Source organism: Fusarium venenatum (assembly GCF_020744135.1).
Source record: "Fusarium venenatum strain MPI-CAGE-CH-0201 chromosome Unknown EDB82scaffold_3, whole genome shotgun sequence".
NCBI lineage: Eukaryota > Fungi > Ascomycota > Sordariomycetes > Hypocreales > Nectriaceae > Fusarium > Fusarium venenatum.
Genome location: NW_027072131.1, coordinates 20,280 through 43,877, shown reverse-complemented (window position 1 = coordinate 43,877; position 23,598 = coordinate 20,280). Strand labels below are relative to the sequence as shown.

The 23,598-nt window shown below is 36.7% G+C and overlaps 5 protein-coding genes across 5 annotated transcripts; 2 read left to right on the top strand and 3 right to left on the bottom strand.

The window, feature by feature from the left end:
• Positions 1–1,032: 1,032 nt before the first annotated feature.
• Positions 1,033–1,806, top strand: EDB82DRAFT_434381 (uncharacterized protein; the record flags this gene model as incomplete). Its single annotated transcript, XM_025726197.2, has 3 exons — positions 1,033–1,137; positions 1,184–1,317; positions 1,755–1,806. The coding sequence occupies 3 exons, from the start codon at positions 1,033–1,035 to the stop codon at positions 1,804–1,806; spliced, it is 291 nt and encodes a 96-aa protein (XP_025580788.2).
• Positions 1,807–7,220: 5,414 nt separating this feature from the next.
• On the top strand, positions 7,221–8,216 carry EDB82DRAFT_546241 (Endonuclease/exonuclease/phosphatase; the record flags this gene model as incomplete). Its single annotated transcript, XM_025726194.1, has 1 exon — positions 7,221–8,216. One exon carries the CDS (start codon positions 7,221–7,223, stop codon positions 8,214–8,216), a length of 996 nt encoding a protein of 331 aa, XP_025580785.1.
• Positions 8,217–15,901: 7,685 nt separating this feature from the next.
• Positions 15,902–16,847, bottom strand: EDB82DRAFT_446878 (RGS domain-containing protein; the record flags this gene model as incomplete). Its single annotated transcript, XM_025726193.2, has 1 exon — positions 15,902–16,847. One exon carries the CDS (start codon positions 16,845–16,847, stop codon positions 16,083–16,085), a length of 765 nt encoding a protein of 254 aa, XP_025580784.2. The 3' UTR covers positions 15,902–16,082.
• A 1,167-nt stretch (positions 16,848–18,014) lies between these two features.
• Positions 18,015–18,561, bottom strand: EDB82DRAFT_557157 (uncharacterized protein; the record flags this gene model as incomplete). Its single annotated transcript, XM_065609692.1, has 3 exons — positions 18,357–18,561; positions 18,209–18,327; positions 18,015–18,155 (listed from the first exon to the last, which is right to left on the bottom strand). Exons 1-3 carry the CDS (start codon positions 18,529–18,531, stop codon positions 18,015–18,017), a joined length of 435 nt encoding a protein of 144 aa, XP_065463681.1. The 5' UTR covers positions 18,532–18,561.
• A 2,525-nt stretch (positions 18,562–21,086) lies between these two features.
• Positions 21,087–22,247, bottom strand: EDB82DRAFT_476527 (uncharacterized protein; the record flags this gene model as incomplete). The annotated part of the gene is made up of 7 exons (XM_065608064.1): positions 21,087–21,195; positions 21,274–21,316; positions 21,382–21,438; positions 21,472–21,559; positions 21,663–21,676; positions 21,719–21,926; positions 22,014–22,247. 7 exons carry the CDS (start codon positions 22,245–22,247, stop codon positions 21,087–21,089), a joined length of 753 nt encoding a protein of 250 aa, XP_065463680.1.
• Between the last annotated feature and the right edge of the window lie 1,351 nt (positions 22,248–23,598).

The following is a 23,598-nucleotide window of genomic DNA, read 5'->3' as shown; positions in this document are numbered from 1 at the left end:
GGAGAATTAGCGATGCAGCATATGCCGAGCTCTTATCGGCAAGCCGGTAGTATTTATTAAAGATATGCCAGCTAGTCAATACTATACCTAAGTACCTGTTAGTTTATCTTATATCTGTTGAATGCTTGCTGGTAATGCTTGTAAAGAACATCTATGGTAAATAATATACGATCGAGCGTTGTACGATACCCCTTAGAGAGGAGAGTTATCTTCTAAAACAGCTGTAAGAAGTTCCGCGTCTCACGAAGGTTTTGCCAATCCTGTGGTGCTAAGTATTCGTCAGCAAGGACGTCGTAGTACTTGTCCTGACACCGTTTGATATGCTCCTCCTTATCAAGAGCAGCATCGAGCAGCACCGCTCATCATATGTCAAATCAATCAAATCAATCAAATTAACTTTGAGGTCAAAGTTGATTTGATTGACATATGATGAGCGCTGCAATCATTGCCCAATCCATAAACTATTAAGCCATTCCAATGAAGCTAAATAAAGCACCTAATACAAATATTCAAGCCCCTTTAACTATGCAGTCCCCTGTAAAGAAAGTGCAGGCTCGCAGCAAGCCCAGCACTTACGAACCTCCATTTACTGCATACAGCATGGATAAAACCGATCAGAAGACATATGCTACATCTCTAATCGGTGTGCAGCATTCTGCAGACGACGATGCGCCAACATGAATAATGTAGGCTGAGAGATTTTTTTATCCATTGAATTGTGTGATCCACTCGCTTGTAGATCACGTTAATACCAAGCTTAACCTGGCCGTTGCCGTCCTGGTTGCACCAAAGGTGTGTGAAACCCGGTCGTTAGCTCGCGGATCCCTTCGACTTCCCGATCCCGAGTAGAGATCGGATAGTGTCGAGAGCCCGCTGCCGAAGGGATGGAGAGTAGCAGGTCAAGATTGGGTGTGAAGCGCATGTAGAAAATACCCGGCTTGTCCCCTTCGGATAGATCCCAATAGAATCAGGACTTTCGGAAAACCATCACCAGTCTTCTTATTGCTTTCATTCTGTATTCATTAAATAACTATGGTACCTGAACAACAACGTTCACCACGTATTCTCGCTTGTGTGCTCTGTCACCAACGCAAGAAGAAGTGCGATCGCAAAAGTCCATGTTCATTTTGCACCAAGGTAAACTGTCTAGCACCTATGTAAGACACAAGTTAACTATTGGTAGGCCGGAATAGAATGCATCCCAAGTACGCCAGCTCCCAAGCGCAGCCGTCGCAAACCCGTGAAGGAAATACTGGCACGGTTAGACCGTTGTGAGGAGCTTTTGAAGAAATGTAATTGCGTGCAAAAGTCTTGGATGTACGTTTCGCTAAAGATGGGCAATATCCTGGTGGACTAACTGTGTTGTTTTGGGAGTTAGGAAATTTACACAGGCCAAATCTTAATGAGCAGCTAACTTGGGTTTGTGTTTTATTACAAAAGGCAACAGTTACACAGCATGGAATGTCTGACGGCAGCTGCTCACTTTTTAATATTGGCATATATCTATCTTGTTGGAGATCGTTTTTTTTTTTTTTTGTTTTTGGTTTGACAACAGATGGGCAAGCGAGCAATTGCTTTTCGTCACTACAGGCCACTCCAGATGCGGAAATGCGAGGTTCTCATCGATGCAATTCCCTTCCTATTGCAAAACCTTTCATTTCTTAGTTCAGGACTTCGGGTTACTTATCGACTCCTAGCTCATGTTACTGCGTATCACTTAGAAATAACTGATTGCGCTGTAACTGTTCCTAAAGGCATAACTCTCGGAACAGGAACTGCAGCGGAATAGGAACTATAGCGGAATAGGAACTGCGGATCTACTGATGTTCTATCTTGCGTTATCTACTTTATATAAATTGCTTAAAGGAATTCTCCTTAAATAAGATATACTTGTTTATTAATAAAAGTTAAAGTAATATATTCTTACTAATAGGTGTCTCCTACACTAGTTTAATATTATAATTTAATATTTTATTATTAATTAGGATTTTATTCTGTAACTTTATTAATATAAGTAAAACTGTAGACGTCGAAGGTGTCAGTTTTACCGAGTTATAATTTAAATGTTTTGGTGCTTCGAAGATATCGGAGTAGGTAGTTCACGCCCTCATGGTGTTGCTCGCTCGGGTTTATATTGAATTGACAAAGTCGAGACACAGCAAAGGCGATATCGGGTTGAGTATTCACTGCCAAGTAAAATACGGATCCGGTCTTGTGTTTATACTCATGCAGTGATGCTGCTGTTGCATATTCTTCATGTGGAAACGGTTCTTCAGTGGTCATTGGGGTAGGGGAACCTTTTCCTCCTTGGATTCTAAAATCGTTGATGATCTTATCAATGAAAGACGATTAATAGAGCCACATCAAGTGTTCACTTCGACCGCCAGGCACTTCGATCCCAAGAAATCACTATAGTATATCCCCCTAAAGAGTAAATGTTTTTTTTTTTTCAAAGCTTGCCTACTGTCCAGTCGACCATATCTTGATTTCTCCTTTTATAGGCAAAAATCAGGTCATCGACATATAAGAATATAATTATGCCTTCCTTCACGAGAAAGCATGGCTCGTGAGGTATAGTTTAAAATCAAAATTCCCAAGAGTAGTGGTTAGTTCTTTCTGCCACAGCAATGGTGACTGGCGCAAGCCATATTGAGCTTTCTAGAGCTTGAGAATCAGTCTAGGCTTTCAGTAGCCCCAAGGCATCCGCATATAGACATCCTGCTTCAGTTTAGCATTAACGAAAGCGTTAAAAACATCATACTGGAAGAGTTCCAGATCGAAACGAGCAGCTATAGCCATAAGCGTTCTAAAGGATCTGCCGGCGAGTGTAGTTGCATAGATATCCTCGTGAGCTGACTTTGTTTGTTGATCGCCTCGTACAACGAGACGCGCCTTTCATTTGGTGAACCGCCCATGCCTATCGAAATTGTACATGTAGGCCCACATGCAGTCTAGGAGTTCCTTGCCTGCGGCTTCTTCGCTGAACCTCATGCCAGTAGTGCATCACTCTATGGCTCCAAAGATATGTCTTTCTGCCTCGCGGAATAGGTCACCCCAGTGGATGGGTCTCGAGGTCTTTATGCCACTTTGGTAATGCCAGCATATATTTCCGGTGCATTCGGTGCTGACCGTCACCTAAATCTGTCAGCTTTGCAGATTGTGTTTTGTTATTGAGGGAGTCCATCTGCTTAGTAGACTCCCGCGCTTTCCGATCGTTAGGGTAGCAGCCGGCCGAGCTCACAAGCTTCACAAGCTTCCGCTTATTTGCCACCTTGCCATCCCAGGTCCCTTTCACAGATGCGAGTTGACTGGCATTAAATGCGGCCTCCCAGCAACTGATCGGAGTTGAGATGACACGAGGGGCTCCATTTGCACCGTCTCGTCCTGGGGAAGTGCCAGCGCTAGGTGGGACATGCACCATCTTAGCAGGTCGCAACTGAGGGGGGTCCTCCCTTCCTCGCGGGAGGTTCTCTGATACCAGCGACCAGAAGGGCAGCAGGCCGTAGAGGGCAAGTCTTCGGGATCAGGTAGGAGCGAATCGTGCGGTCGTGTAGAGGTGATCAGTCCCGTCAGGATCATCTCGATTACGACCTCCTGCGACTGGTTTCCTGCCATTCTCACCCTGCGTGATCGTCAGATCGCGTTCCAACCCTTCAGGTGGATGACTCGCAACCTCCCGCTCAAACGCTAGTCCCTCTGGCAAGGCGCTGAGTTCCTCGTCTTCTTCTTGGGTTGAAGCATCCAGATTGATGCTGGATCCCTGTGGGACCTCGGCTTCGGTGAGGCGCTGGATAAGTTCTTCCTCACCAAGTTCTCTAAGGTCATCCCTGAGGTGTTTGAGTATCCCCAGAGAACGTTTCCTTCTCGTTGAAGATCACATCTCTCATGGAGATGACCTTGTTGGTCAAAGGATTTCAAACCCCGTCGATATTTGTTGAGTTGTACCCGACCAGGTATCCTATCTATCCTCGGGGGTCGAGCCGCTGTCGTCGATTCTTCTTTTGCAGAGCATCGGTCGTCATCGCGAAGGTCTTGCAACCATATACTTGAAGGTGTGTCTGATCGAGCTAACGCTCCGTGACAACAACGCTGTCCCTAAAGGCAGGGTAAGTGTAGAAGCGCTCATATGGTGTCTTCCAGTTATCAATATACTTGGGTGTCCTATTGTACAGGTATACCGCAGCGCGCCAAATCTCAACCCAAAGGAAGGAAGGTAGCTTTGCTCCAGCTCTTATTGCACAAGATTTCTCCTTGATCATACCCCCCAAGCGCTCTGCGCCACCGTTTTGACTTTGAGTGTATGGCGCGCATCCCGTTCTAGATACTAAGGAAGTCACTTACCTGGTGACTATCTGGGATCTCATTGTCACACTCGATGACTGCAGGCTTGCACTGGAGTTGGCGCTCAAGTGTTCTAAGCAGATGTTTAAGTGCGCTAAGAAGCGTTGGTGCAGTTTGATCGGGAAGATGATAGTCCCAAATATAGCCAGAATAGCGATCGGTATCCAGCATAGCTGAAGTGTAGCCGGGATCCCCACTAATGTCATGAAAATCAATAACTAGTTGAATCCTCGCCTTCTCAGGTGGAACTCGTCTCTGTCGACGGACCTGCCACTTCACCTTGGCTATTCCACAAGCATCACACTCAACCGTAGAGATCCCCTTGATCTTCGCCCCCCGATTGGCCCGCAAGGTGTCTAAGTCCAAGGTACCAAAGGTTTTCATTTCCACTGCGAGGAGGGCGCTTAGTCCATAAATCATATTGTTTCCGTTTGGCTTGGAATGCTGCTGCTATTGTTGACTTGTCGATATACTCCAGTATGTACTGGTCGAAATGGTCGGTTAACATGGAGAGGATTGAATCGCCTTTTCTGCAGATATGGTTGTTTCCCTTTGTGTCCCAGTAGTAGCCTCTTTTCCGCAACTGGGGGTATGAGACGATATTGCAGGTGAATTTTATGCAGTGAGCAAGATCAAACAATCTGAGGATAGATGACCCTTTGGGTCCTTGAACAACGAATTTCCACGTTCCCATAACCGTGGATAGCCACTGGCGAATCTCCTGCGTAGACGAGGTCTCTGAATGGTGCTGGTCAATAATCGAGGAACCTGCATTCTTCGTTGAATACGACTTCTGTGAGAAAGAAGTCATGGGCTTGGATCCAGCCTTTTCGACCTTTGCGATTCTTATTGGTAATGTACCCTTCTGGTATATATTTCTTGCAGCCGATCTGGACAGTTGGGAGATCAGTGAGGGTCGTTCTTCCCGCTTAGTCTTGATGGATGCAGCGTCAAGCTGCTGCTTGAGTGATTTGCGCTGGCCACTAATTCCTAAAAGCGATTCTAACGACTGTTGTTGTCCTGCTATAGCGGGTTACCGGCGAATCGCGAAATATAGATATTTCTCACCAGGGAGCGACGTTAGTTCTAAACCTGGTGTTTCTACTACGCGAGCGAACGCAACACACGTAGTCTCGCCACCCCTTCCACATTCCTGAGTTCCATTAGTGATATCAACTGAGGTACTAGACTCAATTTCTAACTCTATGCCTGGGACTCTGAACAGCCTCAACATTCACAAGGCTGTCACATAGGAAAATCCATAATATCTAGCATTTCAGATAAACCAAGTTTGAAGCATTATGAACCTGCTTACTTGAAATAAACTGGGTCATCGACTTACTTGACTTCTCTGAAATACTTGAATTGATAATTGAGTTGAGGTCATCGCTGTGGCAGACAAAGAAGCCGTTGTTAAAAAAGTTAGAGCTTGAGCTAATATGCCGCTTTTTTAGTAATAAAGCTATTAAGATAATTAATATATAATAGCGGCTGCTAAGTATAATAACTAAATAAATTATATTAACTATATTAATTAAATAAGATTATATTATAAGCATAGTTATTTCCTATGCTATAGTATATAGCAGGCACTTCTATAAACTTTCCTCCTTAATATAGTCCGTATTAATAGTTATATCACTTAACTTAATAGACTGCAATTAAATTTAAAAAGATATATAAATTAAAGGGAGTAATAAGAGTATATTTATAATAAATTATTTAATGCCTATATTTATTATAATTAAGCAAGGCAGTATTACTGAGTAGGCAATATATATAATCTATAAGACCTTGAAATATAGAGGGAATAAATAAATCGTGATATTAGTTATATTAATTGCAATATTATATTAAGCTGCCTAGCTTAATAGAGGTATTAGCAGGGAGAGATAGGGGCAAAAGCTATAGAATAGAGCCCACTTACAGAGGTTAGCGGTAATAAGGAGAATACAAAGAGGAAGCTATATAAGCAGACTTAGTATAGCTGCTAAATCTGTGATATAGCAATTTATAATAACTGGAATTTTTAGGACTTCATTTTCTGTGTAATATAGGCGAGGAATTTTATACCTTTAATTTGACACTTTTTAATTAGTTATAACCCCTCTTCGTGACCTCCTTGGAGCCTTATGTGCACTCAGGAGATATGACGCCGTGAAGAGACGCAAAGCTGACATCTTGGTGTAACCACGAACGGAATGGCACGGATCAACAGGTATCTGCACAGGAGAGGCGCAGTAGAGACAGGGATATGCGGCTGCGGCCAGGAAGAAGAAACGGTGACCCGTTTCCTCTTCCGTGTCTACCGTGGGATAGTCAGCGATAACACATGCGAAATATAGATCGGGAAATGATGGGTCATTTATCATTCGTCCTGAAAGACAGGACGGTAGAAGACAGGCATGAGTGGAGGCCGAACACTTGGAGAAATTAGCATTAAAGCAGGTCTATCTCAGGGTCGAGCGGGGCGGTGAAATGTGGCGAGGAGTAGGAATTGGTGAGGTTTGAGGGTTCAGAGCTGGACGCCGGAAAATAATGTTAACGAGACTTAACTCTGTGGGCCATATAAGGCGTATCATCCCGGGCGGAATGAACTCACTCATTTATGACTAGCGTGTGCTGCCTCTGATCTTCCGTCAGATAATAGGCTACCCCGCACCCGGATCTCTCGGACATAGTCAGTAATCGTTCTAACCTTCGTCTTGGAATTTGAGCTTTCGCATTGTGTTTTTCCTGGTGACCTCGCACGACGAAGTCTGATCTCTTATTATCGTAGAATCATATTAAATATCAGGTATATCCAACGAAAAACACAACTTCACCCATCTTCTCTAAAGAATATGGAAGAATTTGTTCAGAAGTCGATTCAACACACAATGGAAATGAGGAAGTCAACGTCCTCAATTCCGTGGCAAAATGACCGACCATGGAAGCAATCCTTCTATGGATGGAGCCCAGAGACAAGTAGATGGCAGGGTATCCAGTCATCACAGTCATCGTTCGACAAGTCCGATTTGATAAAGCTGGCGGTATATAGCTGGAACATCGACTTTATGCTGCCTCATGGCGAGGCTCGCATGAACGCTGCTCTGAAGCACCTGGAGGAGCTTACTCGCCAGCATCGACTTGATAATGATGTAGCGATTGCTATCAACCTCCAAGAGTGTACACCGTTGGACTTGGAGACTATCGGCGAAAAGGACTGGATCCGGGACAGCTTTTACTGCACAGACATTGATACCTCGGCTTGGGCTTCTGGCGCATATGGCACCGCTTCGTTAATAGACCGCCGGCTCGAGATATCATCTTGCTTTCGAGTGCACTACTCGGCTACCCAAATGGAACGAGATGCACTATTCATTGACGTTTCAGTGTCACCAGGGGGACAAAAGATACGGTTATGCAATACACACCTCGAATCTCTTGTAATGGATCCACCCATGCGCCCAGCACAGATGCGTCTTATCGCGACTTTCTTACACGCCGAAGGTATCGCGGGTGCCGTCGTTACAGGCGATTTCAACGCCATTCAGCCATTTGACAGGTCTCTCCACTCAGACAACAACCTTGAAGATGCATACTTGAAACTTGGCGGCCAAGAGGGCGATGGAAGGTTCGACGAATATGGGGGATATACGTGGGGGCAACAAACTTTACCTGAGCTGCGTCTACTGTATGGCTATTCACGCATGGATAAAGCGTTTTTCTGTGGCGATAGCCTTAGACTTCAAGTATTTGAGAGATTTGGTGCTGATTTGGAACTAGACCAAGAAGAAGAAGAATTTCGAAAGGAATTGCTTTCTATTGGGTTTGAAAGGCCGTGGGTTACTGACCATCTTGGCGTAAAGGTGACCTTTGAGATCGTTGCTTGAAGGGAAAGGTTTAACGGTGCCGAATGGACAACAGTAGGGCTCTGACTAATTCAAAGGACCCCGGAATGATCATTTTCAGGGCTGTGTCGACCGAGGTCATTCAATTGAGTTCTTATCCCAATTCTGTTATACAGTGCGGCAGCCTATAGAGATCACTCTCATAAAGGCGGTCAATTGTTAGACATTACCTGTATTCGGTTAATTGATGTGAATTGGTGTATTTTTATGTTCTATTCTATTAACTTCTGCCGCCTAGATATAGAAGGCCCTATCAGTGTTAGGTCGGGCATAGTATTACTGCTATTTTCCCTAATCCCCTATATAAATAGACTATAAGGGCTTTTATATTATAGTAGAAATTCGATTTAACCTTAAATTTAATTTAAAGATTTTCTATAGTAATTAAAATAGAGTAGTCTTTTAAATACTCTTTTCAGACTAGCTAATTAGGTAGTTATTTATTATTTTATAATTAGTTTTTATATTTTGGCTTTTTAATTAGGCTAGAAACCTAATTTAAAGATTAATCTTACTTTAAGAAAGTTATAGTATTACTCCTATTAGTAAGTAAGTAAGAGCAGGGGGTTAAGGCAATAGCTAATATAAAAATTTAAAGCAGTATAATATTTATAAGGCTAATAGTAATAGTCTTAATTTAGATTTAAGGTTTAACTCTTAATAGTATTAATAGAAAAGGGAAAAGGCTTTTATTATATATTATATATATTATTAATCCTCAGTTTAAAATATAGTTTAAAATTTTAGTATCTCAGTGTAAGTTTAATAATAGAATTTTAAGATAGTATATTATATAACTGGATTAATTCCTACAGAGCTTTTGCATCCGGGTTAGCCTGCATTTTAACTTTCTATATCCCCGATATAATCCCCAGATTAACCTTCAGTTAACCCTATATATAGCTTCTGCTATTAGCTTATAAGGCCTCCTCTATAGACGCCCTTATCACTTTAGCTACCTTAGCGGCATACTTTATAATCTTATCTTTAATTAACTTAATAATAGCGTTATTAAAGGGCTTATTAGCCTAGGCTACCTATAACCTAAGGTATTAATACTAGGCCTTATGCCTATAGTTTAACCTGACTTCCTTGAGGAAGGTAACTTTATTATAATAGATATTATTAAGCTATCTTATAAGCCTCTTCTTAAGTTCCCTTAGATGCTTAAGCTCCTGCTTAAGCCCTATTACTATCTGGCCTAGCTTATAGGTTTAAAAATGCATTATAAAGAGTAAGAGGAGCTTATAGCTAAAGGCAATTAGCCTAATAAGGCTATAGTGGTTATTATTATACTAGGCCTCTTAGAGGCACCTAGCCTTATACCTTAGCTACTTTAAGTCCTTACTATTATTATTAAGTAAGATAGTATTAATAGTATCCTTTTTACTAAAGAAATAGCTATTAGAATAATTATAAATAATACTATAGAGGCTTTTTCTTCTAGGCAGTATAGTGCTATATTAGTTAGCTATATAATACAGCTAGTAGCAGATAGACTAGGGATTAATTAACTGCTAGCTTAGTATTTAAATAAGTAATTATTTAAAGGTGCTTAATAGTAGGTTATAGGAAAATAAAGCTACTATATATATAGAGGCTTCTTTTATTACCCTTTTATTATAGAGTTTAATTATTACTATATTAATTATCTTATTAGGAAAGTTAATTATTAAGAGAAACTTAGGTTTAATATATTAGGTTTTTAATCCATATAGACCCTCTAGTTTTAAATTTATAAGAAAACTTTAAGAAGACTTAGGCTTAGTATAAAGTATAGAGTTAAAAGAAAAATATATTATTAATAAAAGAGAATAATTTATTATAATATAAACTATATAATTAAATATTAATATAAAAAAAGAAAGGATTATAATACTTATCCTCTATATTTACTCTATATAATATATCTATATAAATAATATTTATTTTCCTATTTAATACTCCCTATTAAATATAAAAGTAAAAGCTATATATATAATAGTTAATTCTATATATATTTTAATTCTCCTTATTATAAGTATAATATAAGAGCTATTATAATAATACTCTTATATTAATATTATTATAATTATAGGATTATATTATAAAAGTATTATAAAAAAGAAAAGAAAAGGAGAAAAGATATAATGGTTGGGTTTTTCTAAGGGATAAACTAGTCCGTTCTAAGTTTATATTAGCAGAGTTATAGGGCATGTAATACTAAGCGATTGCAAAGTATTATATCTCTTAATAGTGAATAAGGCGGGTTAGGCGTATTTAGGTAAAGATGTTTTATTAATAGCTAGTAAGCTAAGTTCTATCTAATATTTAAAGAGTATAGCTATTTATACTAGTTTAGAGGTATAAGGCAATAGGTATTATTATTATACTAGTCTTAGACTGAGATATATAGTTATTAATCCTAGACCGATGTAAAGTTATTTAGTCCTTGTCTAATTGGTCAGTGTTTAGGGATTAAGAGTTAATCTTTCGGTCCTGATATAATTAGCGTAAAATGAATGTTAAAGTGGGTTATATTAAAGTGGAAAAGTGTGAAAGTGGGGTATGTATAACCTAGTTGTAATAAAAGAGGGGAAATAAATCTATATATTAATAGGAGAAGAAAATAAATATACTATATAGGAAATAGCTAGATATATAAAGCTAAACTATATAATAGTAGAATAAACCAGGGTAAGGCAGCTAGTTAATATAATTATTAGAAAAGGTATAATATTTATAAGCTTAGCTAATATAAATAATTAAAGAAGTATAATAGCTCCTTACTTTAATATTAACTATTAATAGGTTATTTAATTAAATACTTCTTAATATAATAAGTCCTAGCGAGTATAATAGGGATTAAAGTATAAGGAAAAAGGATAGTAATAAGAATAAGAGAGTAAGAGAGAGATATAAAAAGTAAAAAATAAAAGTAATAATTTTTATTAATTATTTTTAATAGTTAATACTCTGAAAAGAGCTATATAATTAATAGTAGATTTAATAACTTCATAGTATATAAATAGTAATAATAGTAGTAATACTATAGGGCTTAATATTAAATTAAAACCTTTTATTAAAATATAAGCTATAAATAAATAGTAATTATTTTCCTTTTATTTTATATAAATTAATAAAAATAAAAAAACTATTAATATTAATAATTAAAATCTTAAAATATATAAACTATTTTATTTAACTGCTTATATAATAAAAGGCTAATTATAAATAAATTAATAATAAGTATTATTAAGTAATAGCTAATTCTATAAATAATAGACTTAATACTTTTATCTATAGAAAATATAATAATATAATAAATATTATATTAATATAGCTTAATTATAGGATTTTAATCCTTCTTTGCCTAGATTAAGTATTTAATATTAAATAGGTAATTTAAGAAGATAATAGGCTTAATGCCTTATATTAAATACTATATTAAGAGGTTAAGGATACTAATATTAAGTATATTATAGAGATATTATATTTAAAAAGTAATAAAGGCTAAGTTATAGGTTTAAATATAATTGCCCTTATAGCTTAAGAATTTAAGCTATTCTAGATTAAATAATTATTAAGAGGCTTTTATTTAACTATAGAATCCTAATTGCTTAATAGTTATTCTAATAGGGTTAATAGTCTAGTAATATTCTATTTTCTCTTTTATTTAATTATTTACTTATTAAGCTAGATTTATATTATATTTCTTATATTTAATTTATAATTAATTAATTAGTTATTTAATTAGTCTATATAATATAATATAACTAATATACCTGCTTATTTTACTTACTATTCTTTATAATTATAGTTGCAATTTAAAGAGTAATAATAATAATAGGCTAGGAAGTAAAATAATTAAGCTTAAGCTACTATGCAGTAAAGAGCTAGCGCTAGTATATTATAACCCAATAGATAATTATATAAGCCCTATTAACTTCTTATTACTTATAGTATATATAATAGTTATGATTCCCAAGGGATAAACTAGTCTATACTAGGTTTATATTAGCAGATATATAAGGCATTATAATACTAAGTATAGTAAAGTGTTATATCTCTTAATAATAAATAGAGTAGGTAAGATATATTTAAGTAAAGATATTTTTATAATAGCTATTAAGCTAAATATATTAATTACTGCTAAGTGAATATATATATACCTAAGGGATCTTTAGGGGATTACTTAAGTCTAGGGATTATAGTAATCCTAGATTATAAGTACTCTTAGAGTATAGTAATCCTATATAAGTATAATCTACTTATAATTAGTCTAGTAAACTTAAGAATTAAGTTTATAATTAAGTAAGTTAAACTATATAGGAATTATAGGGTATATATAATATAACCGCTAAGATTATAATATAGTAATGTTAAATATTTAACTTATTAATAGATAAGAACTTATAGTAATTATAGTAAAATCCACTGAGCTCTAGGAATTATAATATAGCCTTATTATTATTATTTAATATTAATACCTTAATTAAATTCTATAATCCTTGCTTATTAGAAAAATAATATATCCCCTTAATCTTATCTCTTATATACTTATATACTTATATATATTTTAAAAGTAAGCTTTAATACCTCTGCTAGACTAAATAGAATATTAATAGAGAAGGCAAATTAAAATCTAAGGCTTAATATAGCTAGTGCTATTCTATCTTAGAAAGTTAATATAACTTTAAATTATAATACTATTCCTAGTAAAAACCTAAGATTTTAATAATAAAGGTAAATAATAAAATTATTAATAAGGCTATAAGGCCTTATAATATAATATTTTAATAAGAACTATATATTAAAATAAATATATAATAAATCTATATTAATATAGTATTCTTTTTTTACTTTTATTTAATAAGATAATTAGTTAAAATAATAAATAAGTAATTAAGTAAAATACTCTCTATTTAATATATAATATATTATATTAACCTTAATTATAGCTAAGATGTTATTATATTATATTATTTAGTTATATAATTGCCTTAATTAATAAGCCTATAGCTATAAATTAATTATTAAGGCCTTTAACTATATAAGTAAAAGGACCTTTAATAGGATATATAGCCTAGAAATTAGCTTAAACTATGTTATAATAAATATAATCTAGCTAATTATAGTGAAAAATAAGGTAATACTAGCTATATTTAGCTATAGATTTCTAAGTTTACTTTCCCTTAGGATCTCTCTATATAATATTTAAGATATTATAGAGGAGGAAAACCTGCTTAATTTATATTATTATTAATTAAGGGGGTAAGCTTGCAGAGACTATATTTTTAATAATCTAAGCTATTTAATATAGTTTATAGAAATACAAATACTTATTATAATAGTTATAATATTTAATTGCACTTAGTGAAGAAAGTATTCCTATAAATATAGCTATAGAGGCTTAACCTAGTACTAGGGAAACTCTATTAAAGTTAAATTCTATATAATAAAAAAGGTTATATATGCAAGAGAGTTTAATATAAGGTTAAATAAAAATAAGCAAAGGTATTTTTATATAATATTTAATAGAATAAAGTTATATAACCCTCTCTATATTTATTCATTATAACTATAGTAATTTTAATAGTATTTTAAACAGGGAAATCCAAGGCTTATTAAGTATATAAAAAACTCTATCTATAAATATAAAATATTTATTTTAATTATCTATAGTATAAAGTAAAACCTTATTATATATTATAGGTTATACTTAATCTTACTTATCTTACTCGCATTCTATTAAAAAAGGCTATAAATCTTACTTACTTAAGTTTATTAATAACTTATAACCCTTTTATCCTTTTACTAAATAAACCTTATCTATTAAATATATAAAATTTATAATAACCTCTATAATAGCTTATATCTTATATATTGAAAATAACTTTAAGTAAATAAATCTTTAAGTATTAAAAGCATATTCTTACTTAATTAATATAGAAATCTATACTATTATATTAAAGCCTACTTATACTATTATAGAAATAATAATTAAAATTTAGATAAGTATACTTTATTAAGTCTATATATAATCCTATTTTAAACTAATTAATACTTACTTTAATAGGTAAATTTTAATAATATTATTATTATTACTATTATTATTATAATTCTAAAGTAGCCTTTATTATAATATATATTAAATAAGGTATAGACTAAAGTCTCCTATTATTTTAAAATAGTAAATATTTCTAAAGCTATTACTAAGCTCTTTTATTAGTTTTAAGCTACTTATAGTATAGTAGATTAAATAGTTATTAAATATAAAAAGGGTTTTAAATATAATATAACCTAGTCTAGCTAGAAGGAATTAAATTATATAGAATTTGAAGTTTCATAGTACTTAACTTTACTTTTATTCTATATATTAACTTAAAACTATTTATTACTTTTCCAAGATCGAAAGAATTATTAATATATAATACCTTCTATTTATAGCAGAGGATTAGCTATTAAATATCCTATCAATAGCCTCTCTTTATCTCTAGGATTAATCTAGCTATAGAACTTAGTACAGTATTTCTATATTACTTAAATCTAGTAGAAATTTAAACTATATTATTAGCATTAGAGTATATTTAGCCCCTAGGTCTATTCTAGGATATAATTTAATAAAATAAGTAATAACCTCTTTACTTAATTAAGTATATTAGTATTTCTAATAAATAAGAATATAATAATTAAATAGAAGTATAAATAGTTATATACGGTTAAAAAGGCCAAGCTTTATTATAGCCTTAAGTGTTATAGTCTAATAGATACTTCTTAAGAGCTAAAAAAAACAAAAACCATAAGTTGTTAGCCAGATCTGACATTCGTCGTGATAGACCCCAATGGACAGGAGTCAAAACTCGACGCGCTGCTGTTAAAGTGTTGTCTTGCCTGAAAGTGTAATCAAGAACCAATCAGAAACTCATGTTAACCTCTGTCAAAATGTAATTTACCCCAACTCTAGTCCATTTTTCGAAATTCAAGTCTACGCCCTGTAAAGTGTGGTAAATTAATTCAATTGTACAACAATTGATTTTGGACTGTAGTACTAGGGAGTAAAATTGACTGTAACTCTCCCGCTGTCCCGAAAAAGGGGCAGTGGTCTGTTTCCAGCACTATGGCAGACCACTTTCAGGCGATCTTGGCCTGTTTGACAGTTCATAAGCCAGGCTGCAGTCTGAGAATCTATCAGTGGTTTGAAGTTAATAATTATAAGTCGATAACTTGAATGGAGGGAGCGAAGGCTCCTTCTGGTGATATTTTTAGACATGTCTTGTCAGCTGGTTTATAAGCTCCGGGAAATATGCGAAGGAGATAGCTCCAGGTTAAGCTGAATGTGCATGCGCAGTGGAAGGAAGTCTTTCGACTTCTTGTGCCAGCAATGAGAGGTTGAAAGGAGACAGAAAACACTCAGCTTCGGAATTAGAGAAAACAGTGCCCTCCGAGCTCATAACCTGATGAAACAAAAATGGGTTTATTGTGTTGCTGTTAGTTCTAAGTTACATGTGTCTGAGAGGAGCACAGCTCCTCACATAGTACCCACATCCTAACTACGAGCAGATCGGACCACCGTAGCCACACTGTCTCAACAAACGTTTCTCCGACATAACACCGTGACAGCAGTAAACCCGGCATGCTTATTAATACACAGAAAACCTTGATCTGTTCAGTTATTGCTCCGTTAAACTTTTATGCATCAGCTTATATCCTCCGAGAGCCTTAATACTTCTGCGTAAAAAAACTAGAAGCCAATGAGTTCCGACTGAATTATAATGATAGTTCATTTTTGCTATTTTGTTGACGAATCCCTCTAAGACACTGGTTTGCTGCTATCCGAATACTCCGTCATGGCCATCACTAACGAGCTTATTCCAGAAGCTTTGCGCTGACTTCCTTATCTTTAGTACCGATCTCAGTGTCTGCTGCTCCACCTTTCTCTGGCGGCTCCTTGAACCATCTCATACTCCTGACACTGCAGACAGCATGGTCAAGTAACTCTTCCAGAGGCCGCAGAAGATGCCTGCGAGGTGATGCGAGGGTGGCTTGTAGGAAGCGACGGCGTGTACAATGAGTTTCCTCATCGTCCTCTCTTGAACCGGAAGACCGCGACACAGAACCCTCGTGGCCCCCTTCTGATGTGGGCGTTGAAACTCTCCGCGGAAGTCCGCCGAGAAGTCCCCTCCAGCCACCAACCACTCCACCTCTCGATTGATCCAGCGACTCATAAGACTTCAGGAACCCAGGGAGGATCGAGTCCTCCATGAGCTCAAGGACAATTTGGATGACATCATCCAGTTCCGATGGATGTGGAGGCAATGAAGAAGAACGCAACCCAAGAAGTCGGATCCTAATTTCACAGGGCAGGTTGACCTCGCGATCCCCGTTAGGAAGAATATAGGTGCCTAGAAGATCTTCCCATAGTTCCTGCAGATAATCGTAATGGCGTCTTAGATACTCCCAAGGGATTTTTTTATCCTCGACTATCTCTGCGTAACATGCTCGGTATCTCGAGGCGTCTTGGATGAATTGAAGGGTTTCTAGGCAGTGATTTTTTGAAAGATAGGCTATAAAATCATTCAATCTCGAAGGGTCCGAATTTAAATTAGAAATGATTTCATGTAATAACGACATTATAAATGTGTCTTTCGGATAAGGAACAGCTTGTGATCTAGCAGCCTCAAACCTCATGCTTTAACCTTCTTATAGGTTGAATACCTTCTTCTCTCACCGTATACTGGAGATGTCCTTGGTTCCTATTTATTGGAGGACTGCGTTCCAACCACGTCTCTTTGACTTTGGGACAAAAGGTCCGACCCGTTTTGATTGGATACTTGTCAATGCTCCCATATCAAGGCCCCAATTTATATCTCAGCCTTTCAAAACTCTGTTAGTCCACTCTCAAGGGATTGCCGCCACGAGGCCAGGTCTTTGAACCTAAATTTGCAAGCCATGGGAGATCATCATGCCGAATACCCATTGATTGGCTAGGAAGCTACAATGTCAGTTGAAAGATACGTCTGATAACCAATCAACACTTGAGAGCACGTCGCCACTACCATCATCACGCCACCATTACGATCTACCTTAACGCCCAACTATCGGTCTCTCCAGCTTCAAAGGTCTGGATACGTTCTACATGACAATGGATTGCCTAGGTCAGAGCCACTTCATGATTCAGAGCGTAGGGGATTTCGCATTCAGCCGAGATGCAAGATGCATGGCTTTGCAGGCCTTTAAACCGAAATACCCCGCGGCAAAGCGTATCTTGTTTCATTCTAAGCGGGATTTGTTTTTCCAAGAGGGAAATTCTAAACCAAAATTCCTTTCCAAAATGGCCTGATGCCTGCATGCTGGTTGCAGAGGCTAAATCTGACAAAGATGGCAGCGGCCTTAATATCGGTAGCATTACTGACGCTGCAATTCTTACCATTGTAATCATTTGTATTCCTGCATATCCTAACTCTGGAGGTCTCATATCAGACGTAGATGGTCATAGACATTCATATCTATCCATGTCAGAAGATAGACTGGATACAGTGCAAAGCCAATAAGCAGTAGTGGGTTTCCTCTTCTATTGAAAATGGGACAGACAATAAGGATGTAGGCATTTCAATTGTGCAGCCTGGTATATCACAAGTCCGAGAGACAGCGCTTAACTTCAATTGCTTCTGTCTCCACCACCGAGCTATCACAGTCGAAGAGGATTTCAGGATGAAACGTTGGGAGAAGTTCATGTCAGTCTTTGCTTCGCGAGACAAGTACTCCTGACGAACATATAACAGGATTGAGTCACGCAGCCTATACACCATCCAAGAAATCGCTTAACCAAGTCCGAAACGTTGTATTAATCCACTTTCCAATCACTCTCAAAATAGCAAGCTGATATATCCCTATAATAGTGGCTGTATCTCCAATCCTTACCGACTGGTCTAGAAGTAACTGGGTTACATGTCAGTGAACTAATCCCAATATAGTATTCACAGCAGACTTACAATCTTATTCTTATTAACTACAGCAAAACTCACGGTCCAAACATTACCATGGACCTGCATGATAGGGACAGCAATAAGATCCTTTGTCGATTTTGCAGCACGGAGACGTTGATACCATGCTGCAATCCATATCCTAATTAAACGTGACTTCGAGCTACCACCCCAGCTGATGTCTTGGTCTCGATGAACACGGGTGTAGGGTGTTGAGACAAAGCATCATACATCGTGTGGCTGATAGTAAAGTATCGTTGCTTCTTAAGAAACCCCTTGATCTTCTCTTCCAGCGTGTCATCAGGTATGAGAACAAGTGCAAAATCGACCATTTTATGGACTGATGATGACTCAGGCTCTGGCCACGTCCCTGTGTCATCGCTGAGAAAACTCGACTGACTTGACGCTGCACTTGATGATGCTGATGACCAGCCTTTCTCTTGAGACTTGGGCCGAAAGTCTTTGATAATTTGTGCGTTGGTAACGGTATCTGCCCTTGTTGAAGCAATGGGGGAGAGAGCCAGTTTAAGAATGGTGTATTGAACTTGTGTATTCCACGCTGATTCTCCCTTGGTCATGGTGCTTGCCTCGGCGGATTCGGCAAGGATATCTTGAATTTGTACGTGCTGTTGACGAAACTGTCGATCCTGTTCCGTGTCGTCAGTCTCCTGTCACATTGATGGCAGACTTCTCGCACGTTTGACTGCATCTGCATCCATAATGCGGTGTAGATTTGGTGGGAGTATTGCGTGTTCCTTGATGACCATGTAAAGATATGTCTTACTAGCGCCATTTGTTTCCACCCACAATAATTTATTAGTTACCAAATGGCATAAGGGACATTTGTTAGGATATTACTAGTACCAAGATAGCCATAGCTATCGCTAAACTTTATAAGTTAAGAATACACTCTGGTTAGTTATAGTAGACTAATCTATACTTATAAACCCTATTGCCTAATAACTATTAATAAAAATAACCTTGATGAGAATTTACTATGCAGTTACTAATATTATAAGTCTATATATTAATATTAGTATTAATTAATTTATAAACATTTATTTTATATTCTTACTTATTTTAAACCTACTATAGCCACTATAGCGCCTAAAATGCTTATTATTAGCACTTACTCATTTTAATTATCGTAATACCTATATCTTGCTAGCGCCACGAAATTTCCTATATAAAGTTAATTGTCGGCAGGCTGTTGACGCAAACAATAAGCGCCAGGGCGACTTAAAAGAAGAGATTAACCGTAATTCACAGTAGGTAAAGAGACTATATTAGGTACGGCACTTTGGCTCCCAGGACTTGCTTAATATCCACAACGCAGCCACATAGGTACAAGCAAGGTCAATAACAGAAAGTCAGGCTAGGCAAGCAGACAAGCAAGCAATCCGTAAACAAGTATTACTCAGTTAACGTAGGCAGAGATTTAACCACAAGGTAGACCGTTACTGCTGGCGACTTAACAGCATACCAACAGAAACACTATAATAGCTAACCAGTATCACAGTAACAAGCCTAAGCGGCATATCATTTAGCTAAAAAGGCAAGAAGGCATTAATAAACAAATACCATTTTATAGGTCACTACTACTTAAGCTTTTACTAGAGGTTATACTATATTAGACGTAAAGAGGCATTTTCACGCTAGGCTATTCAGGTTATAGATAAGCAGTAAAACTAACTAAACGATATTAACAAAGAAATTAAAAGAAATGCATTTCCTAGCAGTTATAACACCGGGTTCTACAGTAAAAGAAATATAAATACTAATAATAAGGAAGAAGTTAAAGACGAAAAGGTTAGTAAGTGCGAGGAGGAGATTAATAATAGCGGTATAAATAGCCCTAGTAACTAATGACCAAATTAACTCTAGTACAGTTGATTTTACTGACCCGCTTTAAACCTAGTAGGGTTAATTATTGCTAGGGTGTAGGGTTGATTTTACGTTATTTCACATACAGTAGGGGTAGTGCTAATCAGAACGGGGGTTTATCAGGGGTTTACTATAGAATGCAATACATCCTTTTGCATAAAGTACTATAAGGGGGTAATATTATACTACTAGACAGTCTTATTATTAATTAAAGACCTATTATTATTTAGATTTTACTATTAGTCACTAAGTTACTATAATAGCTTTAAACTTGCAATCTAAATTATATAGTGTAATTTATCCCTATATTCCTCTCTCTATATACCGTCTTCTTATATACCAGGCTTATAGGTTTGCCTTAATAGCCGACGAGGTTGCTATGCATTTTATATAACCAGAGCGTTAACAGCAGCTGGTGGAGAAGATAAAACAGATCCCGAATATTATCTACAGTCGGGATAACCTATATCACCATTTACAGTACCTAACGGATATAATTTAACCTATCCTATATCTTATGTCGCTAAAACCAGATAGTTTAAAATGTTATACTTGCGGCCATATTATTTATTGCATCCAAAAGATATAAAAATATAATACCTAAAAGCATTAATAGACTAACCTAAGAGGGCATAGAGATTAGGCTTTACTCTATAATATAAATAATTTAGCTCTATATAATCTAATCCTCGCTTAACTATTACTATTAATTTACTAGCAGATAAACTTATAACCTAGCCTTAACTGTTATAGTCTTCCAGTAAGTCAGTTAAGTATAGCTATTATTTAATAGCCGAAGATAATTTAACCCTATCCAATTCTTATGGTTATTCAGTTATATGCAAGTTAAGCGTAAGTGCAAATTTAAACCCTATTGTCGATATTTCACTGAACTAGCTAAATCTAACTTAAAGAAGGCATATATCTTCCAAGGAATAGTCCATCCGCTGCATTTTAACCAATCTTTAAAAGAGCTAGTAGTAAGACTAAGCTCCTTATTAGCTTATTCAGCCTCTTGCTTAAAGGCACCGTAGTAGGTCTTATCGGCTAGAGCTATAGCAGCTAATTGCATTATTTCACCGGCATCTTCCTTAAATGCTAGGCCAACGATCCTAGAACAAAAGTCACCGAACTCCTTCAAAGTAATTAACCATAACTATATCCATAATAATACTAATTAGAAGTTATACCTTCTTGAAGTTCTTATATAGTGCGATTTAGCGCTATTAAGCTCTGTATAAGTAGTTATAGATGCTTACTCTCTATTGTATAGAGACTGCCTGCTAAATTACCCTTACCTAGCAGCCTAGAAGCTCCGGTGGTCCTAGAGCTGGTTGCAAAGCGCTGAATAATGTCTAAAAACTTAAAGTTAGTATGCCATAGCCTACACTGGTTTCCTACTGTAGGGCAATTTAAGTCAGAGAGTGCACCTGCAGTCTCTTTTAAAGATCTCAATAAGGTATAGGCAGACTTATCCTAATAATCTTTATTAATATTATAAATAATCTTCCTAAACTGCAGGACCTCTGGGATATTCTTATTGGCTATAATTTTAATATCTCTAGACGATATACTATACCTCGACTAATCTACCTATTAGTTAGTAAGCCTAGACTTATTACAATAGTTATACACCTGAAAATAGGCCTGAGATCTGGTCTAGAATCCCGGGATCTTGCGCTGCGCGAGGACGCAGAGCCAATAGATTAGCTAGCATAGGCAGAAACCATACTATCCTAAAATTTAATGCTATCTTCGCTGCCTCCACGAACTCAGAGGCGCTTATTGCCTCCGGCTCAATATCCATATAGAACCACTCTCGAGACTTTACCACTGCTTCCGCCTATTGTATTTTACTATCTTCCAGTTCCGCTTAGAATTAAGGTAGCATAGTGAATAAATCATTATTGATAATCTTATTGTATATCACCGTGGATGAATGACCTGTCATATTTGTCTGTCCTTGTAAGAGGAACTCTCCGAAGTAATAAACGCCGGAGTAAGTCCTATATCGCTTGTTTCGCAAATGACGGAAGTCGTCGAGTCCTCTCGCTTCCCAAGTGTAGCATATACCTTTGACTATGATCTTTTGACGGCTGGGGACTTTGTTATAGAATTCCTCAATTAGGTCGAGGTCTCGTATAAATACCCCCTTTGGGAACATAGTGGTATCGACAATGCATAGATAAATTGCCTCCAGCTTGGCACCTTCCGTCTTATGCTTATAGATAGCGTATTCAATTGCGACAAGGAGCGAAGTTGTCTAGGATATGGAAGGGTCTCCGCATGATTTTGGCTCCTATCGAAGATGCTCATTAAGGGTTATAGCGATATTTGCAGTATGATCTTATGCAAAAATGTCCGTCAGATTATTTTCTAGGGCGTCAATAGATTTTATCTATTTGCAACTATTCTTTCCAGCAGATGCATATAAGTAAATGCGAAAGAGATAATAAGGAGTGTTATTTAATTTCGTTGCGAGGTTACCTGACGGGCAGAACGGAACCTCATCTGGTATTTCGTCACTAAAGCCAACATAGGTTCGTCGGCCAATACGCAATCCGGTGAGGTTTGCGGCTAGTTTACTTATGGCTTTTACAGGTGGATATAACTTTTTCCCAGCAAGAGATAAACTTAATATTATATTATAAAGAAAGCGGTGCAGCAGTAGTCAGCGTTAAGGCGCGGGGTTAATTATATGAGATTATCATACGGTATTGTCAGCGTGTGGCTGGGAGTTCTGGTTTACACCACTGATGCCTGACCAAGTTTGCTGCCCAAATCATGGCGGCCACTCGGTCGGGTTCCATCACCCAGCATTGGCGGGGACGCGTCACAGTTTGGGGCGTCTTCAGGGGATTTGGCGATAACATTACGAGCTTTTGTCATGAAAGGACTAGAGGTCACGGGATTTTTAAGATCACGGAGTTCCTAATAAGGCTTTCTAAGAGACTCGTTAAAAAACCACACGTTGATCCATGCCCAAGATGATCCGGGAGAGAATCGAAATCTAAGATAGATGATAAACAAGGGTGAGCAAGCAGCGAGGCCATGAGTCATAGTGACTTAATGGTGGGATGCACAAGTGGCGGGGACCGGAACGCCACTATTCCAGTAGGCAAATTCAACTTGGTGTTTAAAGCCACCAGCACACTTTTAAGTTAAACAAAACTACTATCTCTTCTTTAAGGCTCAGATTAGCATTCTTAGTTAAGTTTTTTTTCAATTTCAATTAATATTGTCGTTATAGCATATCATCTAATATTGCGAAGATTGGATTCTCAATTAAGCGTTACATTTCCTGTTATGGAGTAATAAAGTTTATCTGTTAAGCGTTACATACTCTATTGTAGACTAGTAGCTTTTATCAGTCTGCTTAGTTATGCTAATACTTAACTTAATAGTAATTTGAAAACCTGCTGTAGTCGATAGGCAAGCCAATCAGCTTAAGCTACACTTAAGAAGGAAGTTTTTAAAAGCTTATATAGAGTTGAGATAAGCTTAAAATAACGTTA